We start from the raw sequence: 23,738 nt of genomic DNA on the forward strand, positions 1-23,738 counted from the left end.
TGTTGCTGGACACCAGGAAGAGCAGCTGCTGCTGGGAATCCTTAATAAATACAAATACTTGGTGACATTTTAAGGTTTGGTGTTCAAATGAAAGATGCTCCCACACACTGTGTTTGCAAAGTATAATTTATATTTATTGCTTCTCTATACTGTATACTTTAGGTTTGGTAACATTTTGTTTGAGGCCATTTGATGAAAGGCTGAACCAAATTAAGTGTTACCTCACGACTTAAAAATGGCAAATAACGAACTGATTATTTATGAAACAGCAAATTATAAGCAGTTTATGGGCACAAAATAAGGGCTGTGTGTGGACACTTTAAATAATATTCCATGGAAACGGGTGTATTCCGTTGGAAGACCTGATCTAATTTCAGCTGTAGCCACTATTTCTCCTCGTCAGGGGGGTGGTAATTAAAATACTGCTAATTTTCTGGGGTCCTAATAGGCCCATAGGGGATTATTCTAACCCCCTCTGCTAAAAATGTTCCTGAAACCTCATCAAATGATAGTTTAAATGAACAGTCCCTGTGGAATTAATCAGGAACATAATAGACTTGCTAAATCTGGGATGACCGTCTTATTCAGAAGAGCTGTTTGTTATGCAGGATCAAAAATAATATTGAGTTGATAAGACGCACGCGTGAATGCAAGTACAGAAACACACACACACACACACACACACACACACACACACACACACACACACACACACACACACACACACACACACACACACACACACACACACACACACACACACACACACACACACACACACACACACACACACACAAACACAAACAGAAAGTGGATGACATCCGCTTCTTTCCTCCTCTATTCTCTCTTTGACCTTTATGAGAATTGCCACTGCTTCCTACGCCCCTTTTATAGTCGTGTCAATTTAGTCGGGCTACACTCATTGTTCTTGCCCTTGATCTTCTCCATTGAGTGCAGCCGGTCTTTTAATGTCATTGAGAGAGCAGTTCCGGAGGGACCGTCCTGCACTCTGTCTGTTGTCTGAAAGCATTACTGCTCTGCCTCTTGAAAATACAAGGCTGTCCCTTACCATCAGTGAGTGACCCTGCTGAGGGGCCCTTATGAGTCTCAGTCATGCGATGGGCGAGTGGCTGACTCAGTGTTAGAGGCTGCGAGAGGGGGCAGTGCATGCAGCACTTGGGATGGCAAAAAGCGTGAGTCTCTGTATCTCTACCAGTGTGTGTGTGTGTGTGTGTGTGTGTGTGTGTGTGTAGGGGTTGAGCCTCACTGTTCCATTCGGTGCCCAGCATTGTCCACTTGAACAATGTTAGATGAGTTTCTGCCTGGATTCTTAGCAGAGAAAATAAATGGAGGCATACATCTGCTTTATGGGCGTCATTAATTAAGCTTGACTATTCTCTGATTTTAGCAGTATTTTACAATGCTAGTTGAAAGGCCATTTGAGCACCTCATGTCGTATGAAATGGATTTAACGATCCCATCACTGACACTGCTAGGTGAGCAGACACAAAAAACAGCAATGATTCCAAAGTCATGTTTGTGACTTTAGAGGGCATTTGTAAAAATCGTAACACCTCGAGATGCACTCATTAATTTGTCCAGGGCTAGCTGTTGAGTGGGGAAATATGTGCATGAGAAGGTCCTCGTTTCACGAGGTGACATTTAAGTTACAGCCCTACTCAACGCCATCCTCTTCCCTTGGCGTCTAGCCAAAATTAGGAACAGTCGGAGCAAAAAGAGAGACTGGGCCGGACAGATCCATTGTAATGAGGAATAACAAATGGCACCTTTCCCCTTCCTTTCCTCCAGAAGAGGCTATAAGGACACTCCTGACCTGTAAAACGACTAACCAAAATCTGAAACTGAGCCTTACCTTAACCCTAACCTTAACCAGTACCCTTAACCCTAACCCAATTTTAACTAACTCGTTTTGCAGATCACGAGTGTCCGTGTAGCCTTTTCCCTTTCCTCCCCTCTCCCACTACACCGCTGACCTTTGAGTTTGGGAAATTGATTAAATGCTGCCGCGGTTGACGGTGGCATTTAGAAAATGGTAACACCCCAGCTCATTAACACAGCCACATGTATGAAAAGTGTGGTACCTTTCCTCCACCGACCGATATTTGGAATAGAATATGTGATTTGAAAGTCAATAAACGCTGAGGTACACCGATATACTAACAAGTGTTTTATGTGGTCCGGGATGTGTGGTGACTAACACTTGACCTTCGAATGACCCTCTCAATTGCACCCAACAATTGCACATTTGAGACTGCTCACCACCTTTGAGATACCAAACTAAGTCTACTTTAACATCAAAGTAACTTGATTCTTAAATCAACTAAATGGACACCTGTTGACTTATAAAAAAAAGTGTTTCACTGTTTAACACAGTGGAAGGTTCATTACGCAATTCCAACACTGACATTATAAGTGTCTGTGATTCACGGGATTTATCACAATAACAAACTATGCCAAATGCATGAATGTGAAATCTACTCAGTGTGATAAGGCTTCTCGTTTCCTTTCCCTGAGGAGAAGTGGCTTAATGGTAAAAACTCGAAAGAGCAGATAGGAGAGATTGAAAAACAGATTACTGTGGTGCTCAGTGTTTGACGCAAGGAGAAAATTGCATCACTTTGGCTCATTCGCAAAACAAACTCACCCTGCTACACAGACATGTGGGCCTTTTTCAATTGTATGCTAAGATTCTGCAAGCTCTTCCAAATAAAATGACTATGCTATGTTCTTCCACCCATAAACAGTCATGTCATTGCTCACCATATTAGCAATGTCCTTTCTCACAAAGCAACAATATGGTCAAGTATTTGGATGAAACATTTTGCATTATGTATGAGTAAACACTTTGATTTACATTGGTCATGTCCCAGGTTCGTAGACTATAGAATTACAATTAATAAGTCTGATAGGCTTTGTCCGTTCTAGTAATTTGAGTAATTGGGTAACACCTCTTATGAATACCCTCTTCATAATGCATTAAAAGCACATTTATAATGCCTTATGATGTATGCAAAATGCTTTATTATGCACACCATAGGTGCAACTAGCTGCTCACATTCTAATTCAATTTTTTTTTTTAAAGTTAGGTCACATTGTGGTATTGCGGTATCACCTAGTGATAGTTTATCAAAAACCTGTACTGCAATAAAACAATTTTTGTTAAAGAAGTGAGACTGGCTTCCCTCCAACTCTCACAGGAAAACACTCACCTCCATCGTGTCCAGAGGCTCGCCGTTTTTCAGCCATCGGTACGAGGACTTCGGCTTGGCACTGGCCTTGCACTCCCACACCAGGGTGTCATCGATTGGCTTCTGAGCATCCTGAGGCTCCTCGATCAGGTGAGGGGGAGCTGCAAGGTCCACAGTATACTCAATGAATTAACATTGCCGGGATTCTGGATGGTGGTTAATATTGAAAATGGGTTACAGTTGTGAACATAAATCAATTAATCAACCAAGCAGGCAATTAGTTAATTAATAAAGCAACCAACCGAGCAATTCATTAATCAACTTCCCATTAACCCAAATCTGACCCCAAAAGAAGCAAAAAAACAAAAACAACAGCAATAAGAGGTTCTATAGCAGAGCCCATAATCAGCTCTTTTGTCACAACAATTTTTAATGAAAAGCTTACAGATTTGTGATTGGCTTAGGTTAGTTCATATTGACTCGACACATTATTGTGAATTACTGCTAAGTGAAGTGGATGTGAGTCTAAGGCAGCAGCATTAATGACGCTATAGGATGCCCCCATTTTCCCATTTGAAATAAAATCTATTGGAAAATGGTGGTGCATTTAAAATGGTGGTTCTTGTGTCACATAAATTACTACTGCCTTATCTTCCAGCCTGGCCTCAAAGATATATGAAGCATACTATACATATTGTTGTGCACCTCCAAGACATATGATATGTACTAATGGTCTCTAGACTCTAGTTACTTTAGACATAAATGTACTGTAAGTAGTGAGGTTGGTCGGGGAGGATGGGTGGGCCTACATCGCAACCGTCTAGCAATTCAAAGGTTGCGTGTTTGAGTCATGTCAAACTCTCAAACTCTTTTCCTAACCTTAACTTAATTCTCCTAACCTTTTACGTAAATTCTTCTAACCTTTGTCGTTATTTCACCTTACCATAAATTCTCCCTGTAATTGTCCTTTTAACTGTCCTTTGTAACTGTCCTTTGTTATGACGCAACAAGAAACCTTGTCTCAGAGAAATATGTATAATACTATATGTCCTCCAAAAAGTAATATATGTTACTTCATACAATTCATATGCTATTTTACGACCGGGAAAGACATATGATTCAATACGTTATTTAAATCATATGATATTGTATGACCGCTATTCCATTCATAATGTGACCTAACGTAACGTAACATATCATACTAAATGAAGAGAAGAAATCATACGTACCAAATCATACGAAGCCCTGACACCAGGTTGTATCTTCCACAAGGATAGGGGCAGATTCATGGCCTTTGGGTTAACACATAAATACTGTACGCTGGCCAGGGGTCAAGGACACCTATTTGGTGTGTTTTTTTGTGCGTTTGTGTGTGCATGCAAGCAAGTTTGTAAACTAAGTTTCTGTTGTGTTATTTAGTAGATAACATACTGTTAGTATCCTGTGATAAATCTGAGAAAACAGACAACGACAAGAGTACTGTACCATGTCTACACAGGTTAACTTTTTATGAGCTACTAAGTTGAATCTATTATTGGAAGACTGTTCTGTACATACTCCTGAGTGATTGATATACAGTATATTGTGTTGAATCATGATAGCTGTCATATTGTCATGTTGTACTCGTCTTTCTTGCACTAACACTTGCATTTGTATTTTCTTACTAGCACTGATTTTGCTGATACTGTAGAAGTTTTATTGAAGAACGTTTTTACTCGCAATCCCTATGTGTTGTCTTATCTACCTTAGTTGATTGCACTGACTGTAAGTCACTCTGGATAAGAGCATTTGCTAAATTACCAAAATGTAAATGAAAATGTAATGTGCATAAGGAATACCTCCAACACTTTTACACCTTTCCAACATGCTTATTGTAGTGAGACTTTTTGAAGCACTTCTCTGGAGGAGACTATACTCTTCAGAGATATGTCCAAAAACTTACAATAGCACTCAATCAATCACTTAGATCTGGACTTAGTTGTCAAGAAGGACTTGGGGTGTTTTATGTTGATGATTTATCTTTGTATTTCTTATCTCCTCTAACATAGGTTTGCTGAATTCATAGTCCAAAGTGAACGTTTCTTGACAACCCTATAAGGATGAAGAACTGTTTTGCAGCTTTTTGAAAGAAATAGGGCTTTAATTCCATTATTTAAAAACAACCTTTCCTCAACTGTATTTCTTTTACAAAAGCCTACAGTATGATGAATGTACTGGGAAGAATCCAAGTCCCAACCATTGGTGAATTGAAAATGCATTACTGTATGAAGAAAATACAAAATGACAACCTCCCCAAGAATTACAAATGAGACCACCAAAGAGTAGGTAATGGAAAGGAGACACAACTGTGAGGGTACTTTTTAAGTCAATTATATCCAAAAGCAGGCCTATTCATATGTCATCCAACCTGTGAAACAGGATCTTATTTAATACATTTAATGGAACTTTGAAGGGCAATTAAGAGCGAAATTGAAAGAGAGGGCCCCATATTGTTCCTGTGCCAGCAGCAGGGGATGTTGTGCTTCAAGTCCAGATCCCCCATATTGATTATCTTATTCCTCTATACAGCTGATGGATGCCCCACAAGCTCCTGTCTATGGGAGTTCAAAAGGAGATAACTGATTTTTATCAACTGGCAAGAGGCCAGTCAGTGTAGCTGGGAGAAAAAACAGACTAAAAGCTTACAAGGACAAACAAGCCTCCACAATGCACCACTCAGAGCCGGAGAAAGTATCAAGACCACGTCAGGTTTTTGTCAAAGTACAATATGTTTCTATCTACCCACAAGTACTGGAAAATGTATTATCATATTAAATACATCTCCTTTTGAATACAAATTGGTAATTCATGATTTTATAGCCCACCCCTCTGTAAAGCCTTGTGGGGATCCTTCACTAATGCATAAACAATAAAATAATAGGCAGAAATACTGTAAAACCTTCAGAGTGGCCATTAAAAGCTTTCTCAGTAAATGGGCCATAAGTCCAGTCTGAGTACTGAAAAATCACCTGGCCCTGAAGGGATATATAAATCTCTAAGGACTCACTACAGCCTCTGTTTAGCCTCTGGCACAGCTTGTCAAGAATGAAATATGATAAAAACCTTAATTTACAACCCCATTCCACTATATGATGCAGTTATACAGCCAGTAAAGAAAAAAGTGTTGAACATTCGTAACGTGCGGGATATGCACCCAGGTCTCCCACGGAAGCAACCAACATCTTAGACCATTAGACCAAGAGGAAATTCCCTCTCAGGCCGAGGGCAGACACTGGTTTTGAAGTTTGCAGGCGGGGCTACCTCATCATGTGATCATGACCGACTCATGTCCGCTACAGATTCACAACAAATATAACTGGGAAGACATTTTACCAAAAACTATTTGCAAACTTTTTTCATCAAGCTATTAAACTTAATACTGATAATTAATTACTTTTTCAGTGAATTCTTTACAGATATGTACTGTAATATGACTGGAACAATTGTGCAACATCATCACACTGTGGATGCTATTTGCTACCTCATGATCTACAACAGTAGGAGGTAAGAGGATCGGAGTCTAATATTTTACAAATCTCTGAGAAAGTGGGAACTCAACCTTGCTGCACCAGAATTTTCATAAAAATACCTCTTATGAAAAGATGGTTTCTGAAAGAGAAGGGAAATTAAGTTGTGTAATATGACTCTATTGTTTTTTCCCCCAGTTTATTTTCGTCATAACTCTACATAAAACCCCCAGTAACTCTTACCCACCATAGAAAGAGAGCTTTCCTTTAACCGAGTTCCTCCCTTTGGAGTTTTCGGCAACACATTCGTACAGGCCTGCATCTTCCGGCTGGAAGTAGGGGATCTCGAGCACTCCGCTGGCTTTGCTCACGTCCACCTTTCGTCCAACAGCTACCCCATCCACTCTTCTCCAGCTAATGGTTGGAACTGGGCTATTTACACACAATAATAGAGAATACGGTGTACAAACCTGAATGTATCTGTTTTTGTACATGTGTTTATTTAACCAGCCAGTCGGCGTTGGACTTAAAATAGTTCATTGGCTGGAAGGATCCTTTGGAATGTGATTTGATGATAATACAACAAATTGAGGAAGGAGGCGCCGGTCTTTGAGAGGAGAAACCAGCCAGTAAATGAACTCTTCCCTGTCCAATGCTGTCTTGTCAATTAAATAAACACTGCTCTATAAATCATATCACACAGTGTGCTCAAGGCTTAACATCTGGTTGATTTTGTTTTGTGACTAGTGTGATGGAGCACAGCATGTCTGCTTAGCAGTATAGCTTCCTCCCCATCTGGGTACACTGTCCGTACAATGGCTCAAACCAGTGACCTCCGCCTCACAAACACACAACTGCCCACTTGACAACGTACTAGCAAGTTGTGCCAACAAAAACCTAGCAATTCCGCAGCACAAGTGGAGACATTTAAAGCTTTGGAATAGAGCTGGGCGATATGAACAAAAAGTAATATCATGATAAATTGGCCCATTTTGCTCAATAAAAATAAATGTGTTTTTTTTAATGCACAGTTACTTTTCATTAGTGGCAGTGCTCTAGACTAACTTTTTCCAGTGTCATTAAGAAGTAAGGCAAGAAGTTAGCTATTTCATCTAACATGTTCAGGGAATCCATGATCGATATTATTATGTGCAACATTCCAAAATAGTATCCAGAATAATCAGATTTCATTTGGGCTATTTAGAGATTAATTTGACTAGATCTTCTATAACCTATGGCCTATAGCCTATATGCTATATAATTCACCACCTGAGGAAGTGGAAACTAAAAACACATTAGCTAAATTGCTAACTCTAAAAATGATATTCTTGCTAGATAGCCATGTAATTGATCTAACGGTAAATGTAATTTCCTACAAAAACGCCTCATTGGTAGGCTTATAGGCAGAGGTGTGGACTCGAGCCACATAACATAGACTACTCAAGTCGCAAATTTGTTGACTTGAGACTCATCTTGATAGAAAAGAAAAGAACTTAAGACTTGACTTGGAGCCTCAAGACTCAACTTGAGACTGATGACTTGAAAAACTGTTAACCAACACAGGTCAAGTGAGGCAGCGGATTGCTGAACAGTATGAGGCGCAATCGTCAAATTGTAGAGAGAGGATTTCCATTAACAAATATGCAGCTCCAAAAATGGTCTGCCGATCAAGAATATAAACTCTTTACTTTGCAAGCTAACCAGTAATAGGGCATCAAGCCACAATTGCTAGCATAGGCCTTCTGGTCTTTTGGTAGGCTATGTCAAAAAGGTTAATGAACACTGCTGTTCAGAAACCAAAAAAATCGGCAGAAACGCTGTGTAGCCTAATCACTGAAAATAACCGATGTAAGCTAAATTGTTTTGATAAGAGGAAGTCTGTAATTTTTAGTTTATCGACCCAGCCCTACTGTGGAGTGAGTTTACATTATGATCTTAACTCTGTTATTCTAGTGTGATACAGATTAGGACCTACTTTCCCAGTGCAAAACACTCCAGTTTGACAGTGGAACTCTTGGCCACAGGTATGACGTCGGGAAGCTGGATTTCAATCTTTGGCTCATATTCACCCATTACACCTAAAGGAGTAGCAACAAACAGGTAACATACATAATACACATTTAATTAACAAATCATTCAAAAAGAGGCATTCCAGTTCAGGTGGGTGAGCTGCAATATTGGATAGTGTGTTTGTTTGTGGTTTGTTCGCTTATGTTATGTATTAACAAACCTCTTCACTGAAGAACACAGTAATGTAAAAAAGTATGATGTTACTGTTTGGAAATCGTTTGATGATACAACATGTGTAATGTACACCAGTGGTACACTTTGAGAGCCCTACCATCAACACGTAGCACTAAAGGGGTGGGGGGGCCTTGAATGCTACTTTTGGTGACTGTGTTGGTCACCACACAGGTGTAATTGCCCACGTCTGATGGCTCCACCATGGCAATGTACAGGTTACCCGTCTTTTGAGATACGAAGCGACGAGTGTCTTGCATCACAAAGGATGGGTACTCATTAAAGATCCAGGTGAAGGTGAGCTCTGTGGAAAGAAGGGGGAGTATAAATATATGAAGAGTTTCATTCCAAAACGCTATGTATCCATTTTCAGATACGTTGGTAAATGAGCTATTGTTGTTCTGTTTCTTTTCACTATCTAATCATGGCATGGTGTTCAATTTGTTTAAAATCAATCACTTGATGATTTTGCTGCAAAATGCTATATATCTGCCTCACTCTCAGATATATAAGTAGTACTGCTAGGTTTTGCACAGTCAAATGTAGCACATCTAAAACATTTACAAATTATACATTTGTGACATAAATATTAAAGAACACATTTAAATAATAATTCAATAGAGTAATATGAGATCTGTATGTAAAACATTTACATTTGACATTTTAGTCATTTAGCAGATGCTCTTATCCAGAGAGAATTACAGTAAGTGCATTCATCTTAAGATAGCTAGGTGAAACAACCACATATCACAGTCAAATATACAGGATACAAACTTTCCATTACAGCTAAACCAGTGGCGGTCAATGCTGTTTAAGATTAGGGAGGACGTTTTTTTAAATTTTTTTTTATGAAGATGGCCTTATTTCTATTACAGCATTTTGGATGACTGGCTGTCATTCATATTGCACTCACCCAGCTCAATGTACAGTAACATCAATAGCTATTCGAATTTCCCTATACTCATCATGTGGATGCTACAACCTAGCCTATAAATGAAAGTTTATAACGTAGGTGCACAGGTAGAGAAATACATTGAAGTAATCAAGGTGACAGACCATTACTTTTTCAATACTGCTTTGCACACTCTTGCCTGCATCTAGCTGATCTAGGGTGTAATCATTTGTCCAAACTGTTGCTAAACAAATTCGGGTAGATCCATCCCTGTTTAATTTCGTTTGCTTCTGTTTAAGAAAAGTTTTGCAACAGAATTGGCAGAATGAATACACCCCTGATCATCCGCACACACAATTCACTTTCATAGCAGCCATACAAACAGCATCCTCACATCTACGCGCTCTCCTTTTCTCACAGTTTCCCTTCGCTTGAGGACTTCAGTGGACAACACAACAGCTGTCTGTGACCAGGCGAAAAAACCTCTCCAAGCCAAACCTTCATACCATAACCGCTACACACAGCCTACAATGTTGTCACCATATTAGCTAACATCCTAGTCAACATAGCTACTAAAACTAACGCCTTAGTAAACCCCAATCCAATCCATGTGTACAATCACACAGTAGTACAGTAAGCCATTTAGCAGTTACACTGTGAGAACCATGAGCTTCCTAGGTTTTGCATTGAAGTCAGTGTACCCAGAGTACAGAAAATAGCTGTCCTCTGGCTACACCATGGTGCTTCCCTACAGAGTGCTGTTGTCATTACAAAACATTGTGTTTTAATCAGTTATTTGGTGACATGAGAATATTTTTAGTACAGTTTTATCTAAAAAGGATAACTTTTTTAATGTTTCACTATTTTTATTTGTATGAAATTCAGTAGTATAGTCCTCGCCTTCCTCCTCTGAGGATCCTCCACTGAGTCAATGTTCTTCATAGGAGGTCCTGAAGGGCTGCAGTTCCACATGCTTTTTGAGTCCTGAGTAGATCTAGCTAGCGTCATAGTGTAACGGCAGTCTATCTCTTCCTACTCTTCGGACGAGGAGAGGCGAGAAGGATCGGAGGACCAATATGCAGTGGTAAGTTTCCATGATTTTAATATCCACGAAAACAAGATACAATACAAAATAACAAAAGAACTAACCGTAACAGTCCCGTGTGGCACAAACACTGACACAGGAAACAAACACCCACAAACCAAACGTGAAACCCAGGCTGCCTAAGTATGATTCTCAATCAGGGACAACGATTGACAGCTGCCTCTGATTGAGAATCATACCAGGCCGAACACAAAAACCCCAACATAGAAAAACACACATAGACAACCCACCCCAACTCACGCCCTGACCCTACTAAATAAAGATAAAACAAAGGAAATAAAGGTCAGACCGTGACACATAGTATACCCCTCAGGATAGTTTGCTCTGGACCAAGTTGTTTCCCTGTCCCAAAAGCAATCATTCCTGTTGGTAAAGCCTGTTTAATAGATGACTCTGCAGTGTAGTATTGGGAATAATTGTGAAACGAGTTGTGCTCTCATTGAATTAATGAGTGGAAGGGTATCAAATACATCAAACACATAGTTTCCATGTGTTTGATGCCATTCCATTTGCTCCGTTCCAGACATTATTATGAGCCGTCCTGCCCTCAGAAGCCTCCTGTGATGTACAGGGATGAGTTCCATTGTAGTGATTGCTTGACTATTATTCTGAGAGTGGTATGTAAGTACGGCAAAAGTTAAAGTATGTAATTATTGCATTGACATTCATCAATAAACAATTGCATTGTTTATATTACACACCATGTATTCTGTACATACAATTGTTGACATAAGCACATTACTATTGATAAACCTTTTATGTAATGCTTATGATTGCATCCCAATACTATTACAGTAGGCCTACGCATTGAAATGTAGATATGTAGCTACTGTAGGTACCCACTAAACTGCATAGATAAATAGATAAATACACATTTGTAATATAGGGCCCCCTTTGAACAGCACCTTGGTATACATGACTTGTAGCATCAAAGACTTATTGGTTTGATACATGTACATCTGCTGCAGAGACACAAGAGAAAGATCTTCTTCACCTATTAATAATACATTCAGTGTTCATTCTGACAAGCCTATGCATTTTTTATGTTTGTTTTTGAAACAACATCATCCAAACATGCGAGGGGGTGACAAACAGGAATAAGAGGAACAAAAAGGTTACTAATTGACTGGTTAAAGTTGAGTAATGATCCCGGAAACAGGAAGCAGGAGCAGTATACTGAATCACTCCAGAACTTCTGTGGTTGGTCAATAATGTGCCGTGGACTGACATGGATTGACAGGTTTTCCTTTGTTGTTCCATTTAGCTGATGTATTATGAAAAGCGGCTTCAATTTCCTTTAAATGGTTAGAGGGTGGAGAAATATAAAACTGCAGGTACTGCTTGTACTTGGTTGCACAGCCTTTGGACACAACCTGGTCTCATAGTATGATATGTTACATTTCATATCAGCATTTCGTATTATTCTGTACGTAAATCCAAGACACTCTATTTTTGTTGCATTTCATATGGTATGTATTAATTTGTGGATGTCCATCACCCATGATATGTTACGAATTACAATTCATATTATATTTTACAAATTTGAAAAACGTAGAATATGTTACGAATTTTCAAAACATACTATGTTACGTATTTGCGAAACTTATGATATGTTACAAATTCTAGCTAGGTTGCTAGATGGCTAACGTTAGCTAGGCTAGGTGTTAGGGGTTAAGGTTAGGGTTATGTTTATGAGTTAGGTTAAAGGGTTACGGTTAGGGTTAGGGCAAGGTTTAGCTAAAAGGGTTAAGGCTTAGGGGGAGGGTTAGCTAACATGCTAATTAGTTGCAAAGTAGCTTATAAGTAGTAAGTAGTTGAAAAGTTGCTAATTAGCTCAAATTGACCATGATGAGATTCAAACTCGCAATCTTTCGGTTGCTAGACGTTCGCATTACATACCTACCCATCCATCCACCCTGACCGACCAACCGACCAACCAACCACACACCCTACTTTTGTTTTTGCCTTAAGTAACCATCTGTCATATGTAATTATACCAAACAACTGAGACTCAGTTGAAGGTTATGGGGGAGGTTCGATAAGAGACTCAGTTGTTGGACACTGGGTTGAACATTGCACTCCAAAACAACTTGATAATCTGCTAATTTCATGATGTCTTGCACAGGTTCAAGGTCCCCCTGTACCAGAGCCAGCAAAGCAACCCCACAGCATTGTTATTTAAAAAAAAAAAATTTAATGAATGTTTAAAACATACAATATACAGTGGGGCAAAAAAGTATTTAGTCAGCCACCAATTGTGCAAGTTCTCCCACTTAAAAAGACGAGAGAGGCCTGTAATTTTCATCATAGGTACACTTCAACTATGACAGACAAAATGAGAAAAAAAAATCCAGAAAATCACATTGTAGGATTTTTTATGAATTTATTTGCAAATTATGGTGGAAAATAAGTATTTGGTCAATAACAAAAGTTTATCTCAATACTTTGTTATATACCCTTTGTTGGCAATGACAGAGGTCAAACGTTTTCTGTAAGTCTTCACAAGGTTTTCACACACTGTTGCTGGTATTTTGGCCCATTCCTCCATGCAGATCTCCTCTAGAGCAGTGATGTTTTGGGGCTATTGCTGGGCAACACGGACTTTCAACTCCCTCCAAAGATTTTCTATGGGGTTGAGATCTGGAGACTGGCTAGGCCACTCCAGGACCTTGAAATGCTTCTTACGAAGCCACTCCTTCGTTGCCCGGGCGGTGTGTTTGGGATCATTGTCATGCTGAAAGACCCAGCCATGTTTCATCTTCAATGCCCTTGCTGATGGAAGGAGGTTTTCACTCAAAATCTCACGATACATGGCCCCATTCATTCTTTCCTTTACACGGATCAGTCGTCCTGGTCCCTTTGCAGAAAAACAGCCCCAAAGCATGATGTTTCCACCCCCATGCTTCACAGTAGGTATGGTGTTCTTTGGATGCAACTCAGCATTCTTTGTCCTCCAAACACGACGAGTTGAGTTTTTACCAAAAAGTTATATTTTGGTTTCATCTGACCATATGACATTCTCCCAATCTTCTTCTGGATCATCCAAATGCTCTCTAGCAAACTTCAGACGGGCCTGGACATGTACTGGCTTAAGCAGGGGGAAACATCTGGCACTGCAGGATTTGAGTCCCTGGCGGCGTAGTGTGTTACTGATGGTAGGCTTTGTTACTTTGGTCCCAGCTCTCTGCAGGTCATTCACTAGGTCCCCCCGTGTGGTTCTGGGATTTTTCCCCACCGTTCTTGTGATCATTTTGACCCCACGGGGTGAGATCTTGCGTGGAGCCCCAGATCGAGGGAGATTATCAGTGGTCTTGTATGTCTTCCATTTCCTAATAATTGCTCCCACAGTTGATTTCTTCAAACCAAGCTGCTTACCTATTGCAGATTCAGTCTTCCCAGCCTGGTGCAGGTCTACAATTTTGTTTCTGGTGTCCTTTGACAGCTCTTTGGTCTTGGCCATAGTGGAGTTTGGAGTGTGACTGTTTGAGGTTGTGGACAGGTGTCTTTTATACTGATAACAAGTTCAAACAGGTGCCATTAATACAGGTAACAAGTGGAAGACAGAGGAGCCTCTTAAAGAAGAAGTTACAGGTCTGTGAGAGCCAGAAATCTTGCTTGTTTGTAGGTGACCAAATACTTATTTTCCACCATAATTTGCAAATAAATTCATAAAAAATCCTACAATGTGATTTTCTGGATTTTTTTTCTCATTTTGTCTGTCATAGTTGGAAGTGTACCTATGATGAAAATTACAGGCCTCTCTCATCTTTTTAAGTGGGAGAACTTGCACAATTGGTGGCTGACTAAATACTTTTTTGCCCCACTGTACTTGCAGTGAAGCCGCTCAACAACTGCATCACATTAATCATCTAACAGACTCCCATCCAGAGCGATACACAGAAGCAACCAGGGTCAACGCCCTGCTCAAGGGCACGTTGACAGATCTCCCACAAGGTCAAAAACGGGGACCCGAACCAGCGATCCATCAGCCACCGGCCCAAGCTCCCAACCGCCAGCCCTCCAAGATCCCCCCCCACAGTTCTCTAAGAGCTGCCCCTCAACCATCCGAGACCCCTCCACAGTCCCCCCAACTGAGAAAATGTAATAATAATTCCATTCCCCCCCCCCCCCCCAATGCACCAACAACCAACAAATGAACAAAAGAGAAAAAAGAGAAAGACAAAGGAAAACAGAAAACAACATAGCAAAAAACAACAAAGACATCAAGGACAACAAAAATCATAACAGCAAGGCCAGCTGAATATGTTTGAGTGCATGTATGGCACTATTTACCTGTGTGTGTGTCCGTGTATGTGCACATGTGTGCATTTGAATGAGAGTGTGTGTATATGCATGTGTACAAACACCTGCACGGCATCAGCCTCAAGCAAACCGGCATTAGCTGTAAAAACACTGCCCCTCAGTGTCATTCAAACTTACTTTTTGTTATGTTTTATTTTGACTTTATTTTTTATACTTTTATCTTTGACCTTCATTCTATCCCCCGCCCAGCACCTCCACTCCCACTTGTCTCCAATTCCACATCCCAACCCTCAGCTTCCCTCAGCCCCTCCCACCTATCTCTGCTGGCCACCTTCTTCGGATTTCTATGCACCATACATCTTTCAAATATGCTGTGATGTTTAACTTCTTATGGATGAGGGGCAGTATTGAGTAGCTTGGATGAATAAGGTGCCCATGGTAAACTGCCTGCTACTCAGGCCCAGAAGCTAAGATATGCATATTATTAGTATATTTGGATAGAAAACACTCTGATGTTTCTAAAACTGTTTGAATGATGTCTGTGAGTATAACAGAACTCATATGGCAGGCATAAACCTGAGACAAAATCCAACCAGGAAGTGGGAAATCTGAGGTTTGTAGGTTTTCAAGTCTTTGCCTATCCAATATACAATGGAAATTTGGTCCGATTGCACTTCCTAAGGCTTCCACTAGATGTCAACAGTCTTTAGAACCTTAATTCGGGCTTCTACTGTGAAGGGGGAGAGAATAAGAGCTGTTTCAATCAGGTGTCTGGCAGAATGCCATGAGCTCAGTCAGGCGTGCACCCATGAGAGTTAGCTGCGTTCCTTTTCCTTTCTAAAGACAAAGGAATTGTCCGGTTGAAACATTATTGAAGATTTATGTTAAAAACATCCTAAAGATTGATTCTAATCATCGTTTGACATGTTTCTACGAACTGTAATATAACTTTTTTGACTTTTCGTCTGGACTAAGTGTGCCTGCGCCTCATGAATGTGGATTTGTGAACTAAACTCGCAAAAAGAAAGGAGGTATTTGGACATAAATGATGGACTTTATCGAACAAAACAAACATTTATTGTGGAACTGGGATTCATGGGAGTGCATTCTGATGAAGATCATCAAAGTGAATATTTATAATGCTATTTCTGACTTCTGTTGACTCCACAACATGGCGGGTATCTGTATGGCTTATTTTGGTGTCTGAGCGCTGTACTCAGATTATAGCATGGTGTGCTTTTTCCGTAAAGCTTTTTTGAAATCTGACACAGTGGTTGCATTAAGCAGAAGTATATCTTTAATTCCATGTATAACACTTGTATTTTCATCAACATTTATGATGAGTATTTCTGTAAATTGATGTGGCTCTCTGCAAATTCACCGGATGTTTTGGAAGCAAAACATTTTCTGAACATAACGCGCCAATGTAAACTGCGATTTTTGGATATAAATATGAACTTTATCGTACAAAACATACATGTATTGTGTAACATGAAGTCCTATGAGTGTCATCTGATGAAGATCATCAAAGGTTAGTGATTATTTTTATCTCTATTTCTGCTTTTTGTGACTCCTCTCTTTGGCTGAAAAAATTGCTGTGTTTTTCCGTGACTAGGTGCTGACCTAACATAATCGCATTGTATGCTTTCGTAGTAAAGCCTATTTGAAATCGGACACTGTGGTGGGATTAACAAAAAGTTTATCTTTAAAATGGTGTATAATACTTGTATGTTTGAGGAATTTCAATTATGAGATTTCTGTTGTTTGAATTTGGCGCCCTGCACTTTCACTGGCTGTTGTCAAATCGATCCCGTTAACGGGATTTCATCCGTAAGGAGTTACCAAAACATTTCAATCTACAGTGTTCGTCATTTAAGTGTGAACCACTGGTACCATTAATGCTAGTTAGTGCTAGTTGTACCACCATCTTTGAGAAGCATTTGATAGCCTTCAATAGTGGCTGTTCTAGAGAATTTAAAACCTTTTTTTGTAAGAACATAGTATATGTGACTGATTTTAAGAAATTTTGCTTAATTAATTTGCTTAACCTTTTCTCAATACAGGGGGTGCTGTTTCCACTTTGGAAAATATCGTCTCCAAATTAAACTGCCTCATACTCAATTCTTGCTCGTACAATATGCATATTATTATTACTATTGGATAGAAAACAATCTCTAGTTTCTAAAACCGTTTGAATTATGTCTGTGGGTGAACCAGAACTCTTTCTACAGCGAAAATCATGACAGGACATGCGAAGGTCTGAAAACTAGGCTCTGATCTCGGATCAGTTTAAAGCTCTGTGTGTGCCCTATGGATCGAAATGAACTGCACCCGCCTTCCCCTGGATGTCAGTAACCAATGAGAAGTGGAATGGTGTTTCTACGTATTTCTCAGAGCTTATAAAAGGGCAAGGAACGAGGTGCGCTCTCTTTTCGACTTCCGCCATTACGCAACGCAAGACCCCAGGATAGCATTTTGAAACGCTCAGTTATCGGCCTTAGATATGTCCGTCTGTAATTTAATTCGGTATAGGTGTTAGAAACATCATAACGAAGTTATTTGAAACCGATTTATATCAGTTTATGCGAGTATATTGCTATTTTCGGAATTTTCGTAGTATTGCGTTTGAGGATTTGGACATGTGTGTGCCACGTAGCTACTGTTAGCTGCTAGTTCCGAAGTTGAAGTGGACGTTTTACAACAAAGCAACGATTATTTTGGACAAAAGGACACCTTGCCCAAGATTCTGATGGAAGCTCGTCCAAAAGTAAGAGCTATTTATGATTTTATTCCGTATTTATGTGGAAAAATGTAAACGCATTTTTCGGCCATTATTGCGGCACTAGTCTGGCTGCAACGCACACTGTATGTCTAGTAACGTTAATTTTAAAAATCTAAATCAGCGGTTGCATTAATAACCAATGCATCTTTCATTAGCTGTCCAACCTGTATTTTTTTAGTCAATCTAATCGATAAATAATCGTAAACTTAAGTGCCCTTCCAAGATGGCCCCGGCCAGAATGCATGCCATGTTTTGACTGATTACATAGCATAACCACAATTTGTGATGCTAAATATGCACATTTTCGAACAAACTCTATATGCATTGTGTAATATGATGTTACAGGACTGTCATCTGAAGAATTCTGAGAAGGTTAGTGAAAAAATTTATATATTTTGGTGGTGATAACGTTATCGCGCTTTTTGCCTTGAATCAATGCTGGGGTGATGTTAGCTCATGTGGTATGCTAATATAATGATATATTGTGTTTTCGCTGTAAAACACTTAGAAAATCTGAAATATTGTCTGGATTCACAAGATGTTGGGCTTTCATTTGCTGTACGCTGTGTATTTTTCAGAAATGTTTTAAGATGAGTAATTAGGTAATACACGTTGCTCTCTGTAGTTATTCTAGTCGCTTTGGGTGAGTTTTGTGATAGTGGCTGCAATGGTAAACTGTGATTTATACCTGAAAAATGCACATTTTTCAAAAAAAAACATATGCTATACCATAAATATGTTATCAGACTGTCATCTTATGAAGTTGTTTCTTGGTTAGTGGCTATATATATCTTTATTTAGTCGAATTAGTGATAGCTACTGATGGAGTAAAAAACTGGTGGAGTAAAAAAAGTGGTGTCTTTTGCTAACGTGGTTAGCTAATAGATTTACATATTGTGTCTTCCCTGTAAAACATTTTAAAAATCAGAAATGATGGCTGGATTCACAAGATGTTGGGCTTTCATTTGCTGTATGCTGTGTATTTTTCAGAAATGTTTTAGGATGAGTATTTTGGTAATTGACGTCGGTCTCTGTAATTATTCCGGCTGCTTCCAACGCTATTTCAGATTGCAGCTGCAATGTAGAACTGTGATTTATACCTGAAATATGCACATTTTTCAAAAAAAAACATATGCTATACCATAAATATGTTATCAGACTGTCATCTTATGAAGTTGTTTCTTGGTTAGTGGCTATATATATCTTTATTTAGTCGAAATTGTGATAGCTGCCCATGCAGGAAAAAAATGGTGGAGAAAAAAAAGTTGTGTCTTTTGCTATCGTGGTTAGCTAATAGATTTACATATTGTGTCTTCCCTGTAAAACATTTTAAAAATCAGAAATGATGGCTGGATTCACAAGATCTGTATCTTTCATCTGGTGTCTTGGACTTGTGATTTAATGATATTTAGATGCTAGTATTTACTTGTGACGCTATGCTAGGCTATGCTAGTCAGCTTTTTTACTGTGGGGGGTGCTCCCGGATCCGGGATGAGTACCAAGTAAAAGTTAATATTATGGTGTTTCTATTCCAAGAAAAACTAAAAACCCATTGGGTTTCCGTTAGGATGGAACAGAAAATATGGGGCTGTACAATGTGACGGTTGGGAGTAGGCTACAGTACTTACGCTTTAGCTAAAGAATCCCTGTGTCATGCGGGAGACTGGGGTTCAATTCCCCGATGGGGAGGAAGGAGTAGGCCATCCTTGTAAATAAGAATTTGCTCTTAACTGACTTGCCTAGTTAAATAAAGGTTACACTAAGAGCATAACATTTCTACAACCAAATTGTATAATTGTAGTCTAACCAATACCCAAACCAATTCAGTCAAAATAAAATCTCATTGATTTATCAAGATCAGTCCCCATGCATGTCTGGTGCTGAAATAGAAGCAATAGGATTTGAAGAAACTAACTTCAATATGCTCTTTAAAAAAATAAGACCTACACCACTTTTAACAGCACATTACTCAACACTAGTAAGACTCATGTTGCCTACAGTATATCGAGAAATATGACGTGACTCTCCGCCAATAATTATATATAGAGGATTGGAGGATTCTAAATTAAAACCAAAAGCACCCAGCTGTGCCACTGGGGAGGCCCCATCCACAAAGTATCAAAATACAGAGAGGTGTTGGTAAAGGTATATTGTCCTGCTAATAGCCCATAATTGGCTATTATAATACTATACATGGTGTCCAGGTCAGGATAACCAAAACATTTATTTATTAAAGACAATCAGAAAGAATGTTGGTACTTATTTATTTTGATCCAAAGCCATGAATGAGTGAGTCACTCAGCTTTATGTAGGTGCCGCTATATGACTGTGCCATCAACTTGATAATATATAACAATATTTTGGAGGTTATTTAGTTTTCAAAAAAACGAAGGTGAGAGATTGTAATCTGAATAAAGGCCAAAATAATATTTGTAAAGGCCAAAACATGTATTTCTGTTTTTAGAGGGAGAGAAACGCTGGGCCAATTGTGCAATGCCCTATGGGACTCCCAATCACGGTCGGATGTGATACATAATAATAATAATAATAATAATACTTTTTGTTGTACTATTTGTTTTGTCTTTACTGGTGGATTAAACTGAAATTGCAACCAATCACGGCCGGGTGTGATACAGCCAACCTAACTAAGAAATAAATTTGACGATAGAATTCTCCCCCGACCCTCCTTCTAGGCAAGTCTATTGTCCAGCTACTGTACTGTACCTGCTAATAACCATAATAGTGTTGTACAACGTCACCGTGTATGTTTGAAAGAGTATTTTCCAGTAAGCAAAATTTTGTTTACCTTCATTAGACAACTTTGTTCCAATATTTCTGTAATTCTGTGATATTTATTCCCACAGTAATTTGTGGATCCATAACTAAATAAACATCAGCATTTTGAAAGAGTATTGTTGGGTTCTGACAATATGAAATATACTTATTCATGTCACTGAGGAAGTAATGTATAACGTTTACATTATGTCAGGATATGTTATTGTTAGCCATCAGGGATCCTATGGGAGGGATCCTCTGGGAGGAGAAGAGACACAGTATGGTACCAATCAACATGACAGCCTTGAGTTGGGGAGGAGTGAGTACTTTGGGGTAGAGGTCAGGTCAGATGAAGTGAGGAAGAACAGATATCACTAAGGTTCTGTCTAGCAACAGCGATGCATTGGCTGTTCAGATGGTACAAGGAGACTCGGAGAAAGGGTTAAATATCAGTGCTTGTGTGAAAAATGCCTTTGTCTGATGCAGCTGTATTGACCCAATAGGCGAATAAACTTGATTTAAGCTTTCATAGTGTCCGTCGAGTTCTTACTCTGATGATTAGAACCTAACAGTTGGAGCTGCGAGCAGGGTTCACCACGCTTTGCAGTCAAACTAAAGATTCCGAATCAGTGAAACAGGAGCTGGCACCAGAAATAAGGTAGTGTAGGCACAGTTCCTACACCTGTTACCACTAGTTTTGACATTTTGGGGAGATGAGAGTCGTAGGCTGAACTAATTATAGGATACGGACCTAGAAAGCCTGAGCTTATTCAGTAGTCCCATTGTATTACGACCGGTCACAGCTTTGTGGTATATGGTTAGTCCCGGGAAGGTAAGCCCGAACAGGTTGATACCTGTAAAGGGTAAGTCCTAGGGGGTAAATCCCGTGTAGGTTGGTTCCTGCTAGTACCATGAAGTATATGGTAAGTCCCGGAAGGTAAGCCCAAACAGGTTGGTACCTGTATAGGGTAAGTCCTAGGGGGTAAATCCCGAATGGGTTAGTTCATGTGACTACTATAAGTATAGGGTAAGTCCCGGAAGGTAAGCCCAAACAGGTTGGTACCTGTATAGGGTAAGTCCTAGGGGGTAAATCCCGAGTGGGTTGGTTCCTGTGAGTACTATAAGAATAGGGTGAGTTCCTGGAAGGTAAGCCCGAGCAGGCTGGTACCAGCAAAGGGTAAGTCGTAGGGGATAAGACCCAGGTGGGGTTGGTTCCCTGCTAAACCTGTAACAAGAGGGTGAAAGTCTCAGCAGCAGTGGCCATGCTGCAGTAGAGTGTGTGTGGATGGATAAAGTAACATGCTTGTGTACTAGGATGAAAAGTTGCCATTCAGGGTTAGATGAAAAGCCATAAGATATTTGAACGCTGATGGATGTATTTAGGTGTATTAGCAGTAGTAATAAAGATAGGTTGGTTGTATGCCCTGTTGGCGTGGTGAACCGTGACAGATTATGTGGAAATAGGAAGACAAGTGTGAATAATTTTGGTAATGTGTGTTATCAACAACAGTGATATTTGAGGCACAACACTGGAATAAGACATTAGGTCATCCGTATTCTCCAGTCATACATTTGCAGACGCTATAGAATAGGTTCTAATACAAGGTATTAAGTGCCGTGACCAATTAATAGTAACAAATACCATAACTATTATCTGGGGAAGTGGGTAGCACTACCTTGGAAAAAAAGTTAATAGAAGGTGTGTATTAGAGACGGGACTGAAGAAATCTAAACACCCTGGACACCGTTGTGAGAGGTTTGGGAATAATAACTACTAATATGGCGACAGACGGTCCCGATTCTCCCTGTAAAGGGGAGCAAGAGGAGTTTAATAAAGCCATGAAGGCGCTGAAAGAATTGCACGAGCATTCTACCAATTTGACTCCAATATGGGAAGAATTATGCAAACTGGATAGAATTGGGCAACATTTCCCTGCTGACGGAGAATTCAAATCAAATTAAGAATTCAGGGAAGCAATTATGACTTGGCACAATGACATAAAAAACGAATCAAAAGCTCAATATACCAGCGTTTTGATGTCAGCATTCTGCCAACAAATAAATACAAACCGATAAATCCCGGAATTAGTAGAAGTACTCAGCCACAGAAAGACTGGGTACGGGGAGTACATTGATAGAAATTGCACTTCAGCTATGATGGCAAGTTTGAAACCTGTGATCAAAACGGCAATTCTGGGTGGTTGTGGATGAAATAGAGCAAGGTGTTTTGAGAGTGGAATATTATAACTCCGCTCACTTCGCAGATGTGCAAGGGGTTATTAATACGGCCACAGTGAGTCACTAACAGTGGTTTCAATGGCCAAGGTAAGACAAAGAAACGTAGCGAAAAAACTTTAAAGAGTAGGGAGATAGTCCCACATCTAAAACAGGGAGCTATCCAACATTGGAAGAATGAGTGTAAAGTAAGTGCTGCCATGCAAGCATTAGCGGAACAGGGAACTTTCACATAGCTGTGTATGGTCTTGGTTCGATCGATAGAAACTGTAATCTCTATGAATCACTATGTGAAGGAAGACGTATGAGAACATGTCTTACACAACTTTTTAATAGAGGCCAGGGATCAAATATTGCGGATTCCTTATGATGAGAAATTGGCAAAATTTGCCACAGGAAAAAGTATGCTGGGTTGAAGAATCTAGGCGAAATGCCAGGGGGATGGATTCAAAGGTAACAAATTAAAATGATCTGGCCAAACACTCCTTGCAGACTCAGAAAAAGTAATTTTTTTTGATCTCTTGATTCATTTTGTGGTTTTATTATGAAATAGATTTACATTTTATGTCGTCTTATTCTGAAATAGATTTCTAGAATGGGCGAAAGGGTGGAGGGGTAACGAGGAATTAGCAAAGGGGTTACTAAACCTAAAATGAACCTTTCATTTTTTAGTTCATGAACATTGCGGTGCGGTGGTTATGGAAAATCAAGGGGGAAAAGAGACCAGTGA

General features: G+C 39.6%; 1 protein-coding gene across 3 annotated transcripts in view; it reads right to left on the minus strand.

The window, feature by feature from the left end:
* The window catches only part of cntn3a.1 (contactin 3a, tandem duplicate 1), a 116,414-nt gene that overhangs the window by 31,199 nt on the left and 61,477 nt on the right, over nt 1-23,738 (minus strand). For all 3 annotated transcript variants that reach the window (XM_071371970.1, XM_071371969.1, XM_071371968.1), the window contains 4 exons: nt 9,057-9,260; nt 8,691-8,793; nt 6,963-7,147; nt 3,231-3,370 (listed from right to left, as the gene is read on the minus strand). In XM_071371970.1, the coding sequence (XP_071228071.1) occupies nt 3,231-3,370; nt 6,963-7,147; nt 8,691-8,793; nt 9,057-9,260 (632 nt within the window). The remainder of the gene's footprint in view (nt 1-3,230; nt 3,371-6,962; nt 7,148-8,690; nt 8,794-9,056; nt 9,261-23,738) is intronic.

This window comes from Salvelinus alpinus, chromosome 28, assembly GCF_045679555.1.
Source record: "Salvelinus alpinus chromosome 28, SLU_Salpinus.1, whole genome shotgun sequence".
Lineage (NCBI taxonomy): Eukaryota > Metazoa > Chordata > Actinopteri > Salmoniformes > Salmonidae > Salvelinus > Salvelinus alpinus.